We start from the raw sequence: 12,191 nt of genomic DNA on the forward strand, positions 1-12,191 counted from the left end.
TTGACCAAAATGAGTATAGCGCCACCTACTGAGCTTTTCAGGTAACGCGTATATTGAAAGAAGCCACACACTAAAAGTCCATCTGTAAGTTATGCATTTCACAGGATGGTGAAAGTGCACGGCGATCTTGATGCTCCTTTCCAATAAATATCGAGTCTTATTCTGGTGACATGATGATCGATGCTTGACTGCCATTTGACAAATATTCTTGCTCTAATCCATAATAATGTCATCATGTAGACTAGCCTACCAGCACTGTATCAGCGAGCTGTTGGCTAGAGCGCACATAACAAGGCCAGAGTAGGCACAACTGCTATTTAACACAACAGTATGTGTGACAAAACTATCGGTAGAGTTGAAAATGTGAAGAAACACATTAAACTTGAGATTTTATTTGGTACTTGAAATTTTCAGCAAAAAAGTACATTTTGTGTACACCATGTCATCACGCACTGACTTTTATCAGCAACAAGTCTGTTTGCGGCAAACACTAGTGGGAAAATGTGCATATTGTTTCAATGCAGATTTTAGAATATTCACATGAACATCTGTCGCCAATATGATCGATGTCTAGCTAGACTAGTGTGTGAAATATTCATATTATGAAGAATTTATTGCAGACAAACAATACTATTAATATTATTTACAAACTTATAAAAAACATTCCTTTGTATGGGGTTCATCAATTGATGATGATAAAAAAATAAGAATATATTGTGGAATCCGTCCTGAGAGATTTCTGTTGCAGCGGTCTCTTAATCAGTTCCAAACTGCCGACTGCAAAGGTGTTAAAGCCTTGTTCAACAGACAAATTGGATTCAAAATGACCCCGTTCCCACTTCCCAGCAAGAGACAGAACTGTACTACTCAACAATTCTGTGAAATAACTTCACATTCTAAAAACGCTACTTTGAGCCTGTAAAAGGGAGAACAAAAACACCCCTAAAGTTGAAGTAACTTTTGTGTTCTCTTTTATGGCCAGTTTGCTGCCACTTGCCTGTATTCAGTACTTTAAACTCCTTTGTTAGTTGCACAAATCCACCACCTTAAAATGCATAGACTGATAATGGGTGGTTGACCATCAAACTGAAATAGATGGCCAACTCCTCACAGATGTATAATTAACAAAATGGCCCTGGAGTTCAGTAGTGCAACATTCTATACACTGAAAGCTGATGTACTATAGAGAACATACAATTCTCTTGAATACTGTATTTATTTACCCTGTTGTACCCTGTAGCAACATCCGATGCAGTGCAGTGTCCATTCTATACATCACATTTGTATCTGCAAGTCTGAGTGTCGCCTCCAACTGAATAAGCCCTTGCAGTATTCCTGGAGCTGAACCCTGTTCTGTCATTTATTATACAGTTAGTTTGCTACTCTGCTGTTGAGATATGTTTACATAGGAAGCCCATTCAGATTGTCAATTACTTGCACATCTGATACCCATCTGCTATTTTCCCTAATGTGTAAACACCACAAAACCCCATGGAATCTGGTCTTTCGACTTCAGATTAATAACACATCCATATGTGGACCTCAATTCCTGATACCATCTGGATTATCTATGTGCCCTCATTCTGGATGCTCATATCAGATTTTTTGCTCTATAGTGTTTGTTTTTTTGCCAATTGCCTGCAGTTATCAGGACAACCACCCCAAAATGGAAAGTAACAGGAAATGAGCATTGCATCTGTGTGCTACTTCAGAGGCTACATCAATGTGAATGCGCAAATATGATATGGGTCACTGAGTGTGGACAGGAAGAAAAATATATTTTCTTTCTATATCTAGAGTTGGGTTTTTATGGTGGCTGTGTAAACAGTGTTTCAAATCCACAGCACACATTTTCCCTGTGGCGTTAAGACGAAGACCAAGGGAAATAAGTGTTTCTGAAAGAAGCAAAAGCAGAGAAGGAACTCCACCCACCCCCCAAAAAATACAAACTCAGAACAGTCCGTATAACTCAGTGGATTATTGATGCAGTTGATTGTCCCCATCTTCCAACCAACATAAATCCAGAAGAAAATCTGTGAACTGCCAGGAAGAGCAAACTGTATTAAAAAAAAAGGCTAGTTCTTAGATCTTTTTCCAGTCGCAAACATTCCAGCATGTCGAACACAAAAGGTATGTGCCAGCTCAGTCTGTCGCAGCGCTCTCATCGTCGTCTCCTCTCTGACTCTAGGCAGAACTTCTCAAAAGCTTCCTCGATCTCAGGGTCCATCTCATCCTCGTCATTGAATGACCTGGAACACAACATTTTTATATTCATTAAGAATTAACTGAATAAAGTGCAGGCAAATTCATGAAGGTTATATACAGGTTTGTTTCAGTGTACAACTAAATATCAAAGTCACAGTCCTTCAAAGGAAAAGACAAACACAAACAGTGGAAAGGCCAAATAATTGTCAAAGACTTGAGTAACCCAAGTCATAGACTGTTCTCTCTGCTACCGCACGGCAAGCAGTAACAGATTGCCAAGTCTAGGACCAAAAGGCTCCTTAGCTTCTATCCTCAATCCATAAGACTGCTGAATAATTAATCAAATGGTCACCCGGACTATTTACATTGACCCCCCTTTCTTTTTACACTGCTGCCACTCACTGTTTATTATCTATGCATAGTCACTTTACCCCTACCTACATGTACAAATGACCTGGACTAACCTGTACCCTTGCACATTGACTCAGTACCGGTACCCCTGTATATAGCCTCGTTATTGTTTTGTGTTACTTTTTACTTTAGTTATTTAGTAAATATTTTCTTAACTATTTCTTGAACTGCATTGGTGGTTAAGGGCTTGAAAGTAAGAATTTCACAGTAAGGTCTACACTACACCTGTTGTATTCAGCGCATGTGACAAATAACATTTGAGTTGAGTGAGGGGTAGACAGGGGTCAGCTAAGCCCCCTTTCTGGTCCATCTGCTGACTAGTCTGAATCAGAGGCTCTGGCTTCCCCTGTTGCATTGTGGGCAAGACAATCACACTGACCCATACTGGCCCCACAAGTGAACGACCTCACGCTGCTCTCAGGTCATGTGACCTTGGCATATGGACACATGATATGGGCGAGGGAAAAAGGTCACAAGACCAATCCTACAGTGTATTAGTAACTACGACACTGGATTGTCTGACCTATTTGGTGTGTTTGACTGGATCCCACAAAAAATTATAGGACTGCAGAGAGATATTCAAGAACTACACAATAGCATTCTAGAACTACAGAGGAATATTCTAGATCCACAGATACATATATTTTACGGATTCAGTATCACAATGACTCACACGAGAAACCAACCAAGTCCACTGAAAAAGCAAAGATCATGACCACAACTAATCACGGTATAGACAATTAACACATGTACATTTGTCATTTAGCTATACTCACGATTCATTTCCATTCTCTTCACAGTCCTCTGGGAAACAGTCGTCTTCCCGATCCAGGATCTCCTGGTATTTTTCTGAATATTCTGTAACACAAAAACATACCTTTAGGGACAATGCAAAGCTTTTGCAGGGTTTTACCTTGATGAATAATGTCGATATACTCACCAGGGTCGGCTGCTGTGAAGGGAGTACCGTCTGCAGTGTAGAACGTAGGCTCATTCTGAGAGGAGAAACACACAAAGAACAGCGGTGAAAAGGTTAGTAGGCATGAAATTAAAATGTGAACATCTAAACCAGTTTCCCAAAATGGTAGATCGGTGCCAATTCCTTTTGGATCACGGGTTAAAGCTGGGAGCTGGCTTGAAACTTGAGAAGTATAGAAGATTAGATGGAGGGAGTAGTGTTGTTTTCTAGCCCCAACTCCTCACCATAAAGTAGTTGGGGTCATTGTCAGGTGTAGCATCAGAAGCAGCAGCAGCATGGACTCTGCCCCAGTTACTAGACCTCAGCTCCACCAGCCGCAATAACATCTGCTTCACATCTCTGATGGACACACAGACAGTCCTATATTCATTGGACCAATCACTCACTCAGCACCAATAACATCTCCTTCACACAGACAGTCAGTCATTCATTCATTCATACAACCAGCTTTTATCTAATCCAATCTAAGAAGCATTCATTTGGCAGAGGTAGTTTTGACAAGAGTGTTTCTACTAAACAGTCTCTTTATTCTCACATGCACACCTGCTGCACTGGGTGTCCAGTACAATGTTCTCAATCCTCTGGACTAGCTGGTCCATGTCAGACTTCCCTTTCTCTTTCCACGCATCCTCCAGAACCGAGCCGGTCAACTACAGAAGACATCACAGATAAACTTCAATGCAACAAAGGGGAATTTGTCTTTCACATTATAACAAACTTAACAATAAACATTATTACATTGTAATACAATACAATATTTTCAATTCACTTGAGATGATGGCCTGCAGATTTCTCTTGAAACACAGTAAATAACTGTACCACAGATGACGTGGAACCCTGAGTCAGCTTGAATTTAGAGATCAGAAAACTTGTAAAATCACCTTAAGCAGTTTGACAGCACAGATGAGGTTTCCATCCACTGGGTTAGAGAAGAGGGCATTCATCAGCTCCCTCAGGGCGATTAGCAGGATCTCAGCTCGGGACGGAGGCCCCTTTGCACTCTTTACCTGAGACAACCAAGAGGTCAGGTTCTGTCATTCTCTAGGGTTTATTATCAACTCAAAATGGATCTAGGGGAGGGGTTATGGAAAGAGGTTGGGTTATGGGAGGCAAGTGTCAAAGTTGTGAGGGGCTGAAATGGAAATAGTTTTTAAAATCGAGTGTCACTTGGGAAATAAGTGTTTTAATGGATACTTTTAAGTGCTTTTGTTCTGGAATACAATGTACATTTTGCTGTATATGTTTTTACCAAATTAAATTCAGCTCAATTCAACAGATGCATAAATACCCCCAAAATCCTGGGACAGGACAAAGGTGCTCCTGCTCACCTCCAGTCTGAGATAGAGCTCCCCCAGAAAGAGCACATAGGCCTGGAACTTCTTCTGTGTCTCCTGGTCTCCTCGCACCGCTACGTCCCTCTGTTCATACTCTGTCCGACACCTACAGCACCCAGACACAGAGCAAGAGAGGGGGTTTCTGTATAAATGGCTACAAGGGTTTCTTGTGGTGAAGACGGTGATGAAATTATACTAACAAAGCTCACCGTTTTAGTAAAAGCTGACGAAAGTTTCCACTTGCTGGGCTGAGTACGAGGTTATGAGACAGGAAGTTACAGAGCCTTGCCCCCGTGTACGAGAAATTGGGGATAGCAGTAGACTGCAAAAATAAACAAAATGAACAGAACACATTTTTTTAAATGACACTAAAACAAAATACAGTAAACTACAGTATAGACGTCGCTCGTAGATGACCGAACCGTGTGTGTGTTGATACACATACTTGTGTGTAGATGAGTTCCACCAGTTCTTGCAACGTCTCCTCAGTAGTAACCCAGCTGTTCAGCATGTTTACCATGTGCTCAATGTCCGTCTCAAAGGACCCCGGCGAGGAGTTTAGGTAGCTGAGAAACTCCTCAACCAATTCAGCCAATGTCATCTCAGTATAATAGCCATCACTGCCATCCTCCGAAACTGATTCCTTTAAAATGGAGAACACTGGTAATAGAAGATAAGTGAAAAACATAGAAACTAGCTAGTAGCTACAGCCAGTACCTCCAGCTGAGAGCTACTCATTAGTTGTGGATGAGGTGATTGATTAGTTTGGTCCTTATAATGTAAAGTGCAGTCACCAAGACACTAGGCAACCCAATCCGTCATTATCCATTATTACAGGGTGTGCAGACTTTGTTCCAACCCAGCACCACCACACCAGATGTAATTTAATAAGGGGCTTAGTGATTACCCTAGTTGAACCAGGTGTGTTAGGAGTACTGGACTGGAACAAAAGCCTGCACCCTGGGTGGGTTTCCTGGACCACTGCTTTCATACCTCATAGGGGGAGAAGCTAGCAGGGTAGAACTCCGGTGCATTCGCTGACAGAATGGAGGTATTCACCAGAGAGTCCACACTTTTCACTTTGGAGGCAGGAGTGCTGTGGTTGTGAATGAATTGGTGGGGTTTGCTTGGGCTTCTGCTTTCTGAGGAAGCAAATTAAAATGTATTTTAAGAACATGTAACTAGCAATAAAGGTCTGGGTGGCACGTGAAGTAATGTGCTTGCCCTGTAACAGGGACACTCAGTGGCAGGGACCAGGCTTGTCATGTGACGTGATTTGGCCGCCGTCCTTGAGCTTCATTTAGCAGCTAAGTCACTGACTTTTAAATTTAGTGACAGGTGCAACTAGTTAGTTAGCTATTTAGGTAAGTGTTCTAGGGGTGTTTTAAACAACAACAGTTTGGGCGCTCTAGCACCAAGGTAAAGACAGTTTCAAGTTGGATATTCAACGGATATTAGTGCTTTCAAACCTCAATAGCTTTCAAACCACTTGAGCTACAGACTCCAAATAAGTGTCGTAATGTTGGACATTAATACACTTTCCAAAGCCAATAAACATGTGGAAATTTGAGCAGCAGTTTGTACTCCTAGTTGAATTAGTTAGGGAGTGTAAACAAAGTAAATTTCTCTACATTTAAGATGTCAATAGCTCCTTGGTCATGTGACCTAATGACTTCAAACAAGGTTCAGAATGTCCACTGACTATACCTTCATAGTCACACACTCTGATGTTAGTCTACTTTCATCTCATGCTATTAGACTTAAATCTGTAAGCTTTGCAGGCCTTCATTTACATGGTTGTCAAAAAAAAAAAGAGTTAAAGTTAACAGCCTCGCAATAACCATCTTTCACATGGACACTGAAAAGAGCCGCAACTGGCTGCATGTGCTATGCATCAAGGACAGGAGAGGTGTTCAAATAGAGGTGCTTAAAGGAAGGCACACAGGTAGGCCTCATGAAAAACAATGTTTCATATGCTCTTTTTAATCACAGTAAAAGGCAGGGATTTGTCAGAGTGAGCTTGATAACGTGAAAAAGTCATTTTCATAGCATCACTTTTATATACTGCACATTAAGACAAATCCTTCTATGTTGAGTATTAGAACACAGTTTACATAACCTGATAATGACTTGATATTTGAGTGCATTCACAACAAGCCACCTGCAGACAACTTACAAAATGCAATAGTGCATTTGACAGTTCACTTTTCTGATGAAAATAGTTATTTGATGCATGGCCTATTTCTAACTGGGAAAATAAATTCCTACATCTTTTGTGAGTAAAATCCTTTTTCCAAAATTGATTTAGGTACATGTTTGTGAAGAGGTATGAGGGTTGTGATATGGGTCATTTAATAGTGAAATCATTTAAGGGATCAATACATTTCTATATTGCTTCCCCAGTATCTGCATGAACCATCAGGCCAAGTGTTTTTGGTTGACCCTGCTGGACAGAAAGAGGAGGAGGAATCGGAACACGCTGCATTGGGATACGCTTAACACCCCAGCCATCCTACAATCTAAGCCCTCAATCTCACACAAATTATCATGGAATTTACCAGGTACAATCCGAAATCCGTAAACTTGGGCACCCTCATAGATATCATCCTGACCAACCTGTTCTCTAAATACACCTCTGCTGTCTTCAACCAGGATCTCAGTGATCACTGCCTCATTGTCTGCGTCCGTAATGGGTCAGCGGTCAAATGACCACCCCTCATCACTGTCAAATGCTCCCTAAAACACTTCAGCGAGCAGGCCTTTCTAATCGACCTGGCCAGGGTATCCTGGAAGGATATTGACCTCATCCCGTCAGTAGAGGATGCCTGGTTATTCTTTAAAAGTGTTTTCCTCACCATCTTAAATAAGCATGCCCCATTCAAAAAATGTAGAACCAGGAACAGATATAGCCCTTGGTTCTCTCCAGACCTGACTGCCCTTGACCAGCACAAATACATCCTTTGTCGTACTGCATAAACACTGAATAGCCCCCGCGATATGCAACTTTTCAAGGAAGTTAGGAACCAATATACACATGCAGTTAGGAAAGCAAAGGCTAGCTTTTTCAAACAGGAATTTGCATCCTGTAGCACAAACTCCAAAAAGTTCAGGAACAACTAAAGTCCATGGAGAATAAGAGCATCCCCTCCCAGCTGCCCACTGCACTGAGTCTAGGAAACACCGTCAACACCGATAAATCTACAAATATCAAGAATTTCAATAAGCATTTTTCTACAGCTGACCTTGCTTTCCACCTGGCTACCCTGGTCAACAGCTCTGCACCCCCACAGCAACTTACCCAAGCCTCCCCCATTTCTCCTTCACCCAAATCCAGACAGCTGATGTTCTGTCAGAGCTGCAAAATCTGGACCCCTACAAATCAGCTGGGCTAGACAATCTAGACCCTCTCTTTCTACAATTATCCGCCGCAATTGTTGCAACCCCGATTACTAGCCTGTTCAACCTCTTTTTCGTATCGTCTGAGATCCCCAAAGATTGGAAAGCTGCCACGGTCATCCCCCTCTTCAAAAGGGGAGACACTCTAGACCCAAACTGTTACAGACCTATATCTATCCTACCCTGGCTTTCTAAAATGTATTCGAGAGCCAAGTTAATAAATAGATCACCGACCATTTCGAATCCCACCATAACTTCTCCGCTATGCATTTTGATTTCCAAGCTGGTCATGGGTGCACCTCAGCCACGCTCAAGGTCCTAAACGATATCATAACCGCCATCGACAAAAGACAATACTGTGCAGCGAATTCATTGACCTGGCCAAGGCTTTCGACTCTGTCAATCACTGCATTCTTATCGGCAGAGTCAGCAGCATTGGTTTCTCAAATGACTGCCTCGCCTGGTTCACTAACTATTTCTCAGACAGAGTTCAGTGTGTCAAATCGGAGGGCCTGTTGTCCGGACCTCTGGCAGTCTCTATGGGGGTGCCACATGGATCAATTCTCGGGCCGAAGCTAGGATATGTATATAATTGGTAGATTAAAGTTTCTAAAACTGTTAAAATGATGTCTGTGAGGAAAAGTTTATTAGTAACGTTTGGGATTCATTTTGTATGCATTTTGATGGAGGGAAACTGGGTGGATTATTGACTGAAGCGCACCAGCTAAACTGAATTTTTATGGATATAAAGAAGGACATTATCGAACAAAAGGACCATTTGTGATGTATCTGGGACCTTTTGGAGTGCCAACTGAAGAAGATCAAATGTAAGGCATTTATTATATCGCCATTTCTGACTTTCGTGGCGCACCTGCCTGGTTGAAATGTGTTTTTCATGCTTTTGTACGCACGGCGCGGTCCTCAAATAATCGCATGGTGTGCTTTCACCGTAAAACCTTTTTGAAATCTGACACAGCAGCTGGATTAACAAGAAGTTAATACATCAAAATTAAGCTTAATTTGTGATTTTATTTAAGGTAAATATTTATAATTCTGTAGTTTGTATTTCGCACTCTGCAATTTCACCGGATGTTGGCCAGGTGGGATGCTACCTGCCCATAAGAGGTTAACTAACCTCCAGGCGAGCTTCAATTGCCATACAACTCTCCTTCCGTGGCCTCCAACTGCTCTTAAATGCAAGTAAAACTAAATGCATGCTCTTCATCCGATCGCTGCCCACACCTGCCTGCCTGCCTAGCATCACTACTCTGGACGGTTCTGACTTAGAATATGTGGACAACTACAAATACCTAGGTGTCTGGTTAGACTGTAAACTCTCCTTACAGACTCATATTAAGCATCTCCAATCCAAAATCGGCTTCCTACTTCACAACAAAGCATCCTTCACTCATGATAACAAAAATACCCTCGTAAAACTGACCATCCTACCGATCTTTGACTTCGGCGATGTCATTTCCAAAATAGCCTCCAACACTCTACTCAGCAAATTGGATGCAGTCTATCACAGTGCCATCCATTTCATCACCAACACCCCCAAAATACCCACCACTGCAACCTATATGCTCTCGTTGGCTGGCCCTTGCTTCATATTCGTCGTCAAACCCCCTGGCTCCAGGTCATCTATAAGTCCTTGCTAGGTAAAGCCCTGCCTTATCTCAGCTCACTGGTCACCATTGCAGCACCCACCCGTAGCACGCGCTCCAGCAGGTATATTTCACTGGTCACCCCCAAAGCCAATTATTCATTTGGCCGCCTTTCCTTCCAGTTCTCTGCTGCCAATGAGTGGAATGAATGGCAAAAATCACCGAAGCTGAAAATTCATATCTCCCTCACTATCTTTAAGCATCAGCTATCAGAGCAGCTTACATATCATTGCACCATATTGTTATTTCTTTTTTTTGCTCCTTTGCACCCCAGTATCTCTACTTGCACATTCATCTTCTGCACATCTATCACTCCAGTGTTTAATTGCGAAATTGTAATTATTTTGCCACTACGGCCTATTTATTGCCTTACCTCCCTAATCTTACTTCATTTGCACACACTGTATATAGACTTTTCTATTGTGTTATTGACTGTATGTTTGTTTATCCCATGTGTAACTCTTGTTTGTGTCGCACTGCTTTGCTTTATCTTGGCCAGATCGCAGTTGTAAATGAGAACGTGTTCTCAACTGGCTTACCTTGTTGAATAAAGGTGAAATAAAAAATAAAAAAAATACTGTATGTGGGAATGTCTAGTACATGTAGTGTTGGTACATTGAATATTCCTCAACTGCATATATCAAACTGTCTTTACCTCGGTCGCTCTAGCACCGGGAGCGACAATGTTAGCCTAGTACAATTAGTTGTTCGGGCTAGTTACCTATCTAACTTGTTAACACACATAGCCAGGTAATGCGAATGGGTAAATGCAAAGTTGATCCGGCAGAAAATCTTACCTCCGCCGATAGCTTCACTATGGTTTGGGTTGTTCTCAGTCAAAGGTGGAGAAGTCCGAGGTTGCCGAAGAGGCTCACGCTGGTTGAAAACATATGTGGCGTCCCCGTCTCCTACATCTGCAAGGCCGGGGCTTCTTGGCTTTATATGGGCTCTACCAGCGCCTGGAGCTCGGTCGAAATTCTCAGTCATCTCTGTTGCTTTTTTTGTGTTATGACCTTTTCGGTGAGGCGCAAAATAAAAAACGTAGATGGTTTGGCAATTCCAATCACTTGTTACGGAATTATTTAGTTTGGCCTCACTCACCCTCCCTCATTTCCATATTTACTAGCAAGCCAGCTACTTTATGTTCTCGAACGGATATTACAACATATTTCTGTAAGGGCTACTTCCTTCAACAAATCCGATATCGGCTGAGATGATCTATAACCGTGTGAACGTGTTGTCGCCCTCTACGGGAGAGGAGCGGTAGAGCACCAACAGTGCAGAGCCTATACCTCATTGAGCGTACTGAATAGCCTGGAAAAAAGTCAAAGGAAGCCTACTTTGATCTGTCTGAAGCATGAAAGTATGTTTAACTAGCTAATACACATACTGTATGTGTTATCTAACATCATGTTAGATGTGACGCAGTTTCTTCAGCAATGAAAGCGAGTGGGGTGTTCAAGTAATAAACACATACCTCCCATTCTACAATAAAACTACAGATGCATCAGAGAGTGGAATCAGAATCCTGTGGATCAAACCAACCCTCACATATGCCGCTCTCCCCCTGCTTTCTCAGTAGCTGCCCACTATAGCCATGTGTGTTACACCAGAACTCAGAAGAGGCATTCATTAATTGTTTAGCCTCCAGTCATTTTCCACTTGTTTCCCAAAGCTGGATCACATTATGTCAAAGATCATACACCTTGCAGAAATGTGGAGACCCACTTTGATAAAAGATTACGGCCCCTATTTTCTGTTATTGCAAAATGGGTGTCTTGGAGGGAGTTCAAACATTTACAAGTCCTGGGAATGCGTACAAGATGAAAGATGACAATACCTTTAGGAATCCACAAAGGAGTAATAGACTAGCTAGAGTTGGTATAGCCAACAGCAGCACTGTGTGTGTTCAGTGCAATTAGTTTAAAGGAAAAGCCGCACACACTAGTAGCTCCGATAGGGGTTAATTTTGGACTGGGCAGGAATACATTTGTTAGTATTCTTGCAAATGGTGGGGCAGGTAAGCAAACCCCGAGGAGCAGGGAAGCAAACCACAAGGAGCAGGGAAGCAAACCATGAGGGGCAGGAAAGCAAACACCCTATGCATTGCACCAATACCATGATAGTTGGGAATTGTAATATGACTCATATAGCGAGCGATGCTACAGTACCCTATGTTGGATTGCATTGCAAAATTCAAAA

General features: G+C 42.1%; 1 protein-coding gene across 1 annotated transcript; it reads right to left on the minus strand.

The window, feature by feature from the left end:
• Nucleotides 1-376: 376 nt before the first annotated feature.
• Nucleotides 377-11,183, minus strand: LOC139389611 (polyadenylate-binding protein-interacting protein 1-like). Its single transcript, XM_071136458.1, has 11 exons — nt 10,787-11,183; nt 5,923-6,071; nt 5,375-5,572; nt 5,139-5,251; nt 4,924-5,035; nt 4,477-4,602; nt 4,139-4,245; nt 3,820-3,934; nt 3,557-3,611; nt 3,393-3,474; nt 377-2,249 (listed from the first exon to the last, which is right to left on the minus strand). The coding sequence occupies exons 1-11, from the start codon at nt 10,974-10,976 to the stop codon at nt 2,162-2,164; spliced, it is 1,335 nt and encodes a 444-aa protein (XP_070992559.1). The 5' UTR covers nt 10,977-11,183; the 3' UTR covers nt 377-2,161.
• Between the last annotated feature and the right edge of the window lie 1,008 nt (nt 11,184-12,191).

The sequence above is a fragment of the Oncorhynchus clarkii genome, chromosome 30 (assembly GCF_045791955.1).
Source record: "Oncorhynchus clarkii lewisi isolate Uvic-CL-2024 chromosome 30, UVic_Ocla_1.0, whole genome shotgun sequence".
Classification (NCBI taxonomy): Eukaryota; Metazoa; Chordata; class Actinopteri; order Salmoniformes; family Salmonidae; genus Oncorhynchus; species Oncorhynchus clarkii.

What these genes read in the sequence shown, in the direction of transcription:
- LOC139389611 (XM_071136458.1), bottom strand. Translation starts at nt 10,976, where the DNA reads ATGACTGAGAATTTCGACCGAGCTCCAGGCGCTGGTAGAGCCCATATA. An exon ending in CTAGCTTCTCCCCCTATGAG is followed by an intron (nt 5,573 to 5,922) that starts GTATGAAAGCAG and finishes TCCATTTTAAAG; the next exon opens with GAATCAGTTTCGGAGGATGG. An exon ending in GAAGAGAATGGAAATGAATC is followed by an intron (nt 2,250 to 3,392) that starts GTGAGTATAGCT and finishes GTTGTGTTCCAG; the next exon opens with GTCATTCAATGACGAGGATG.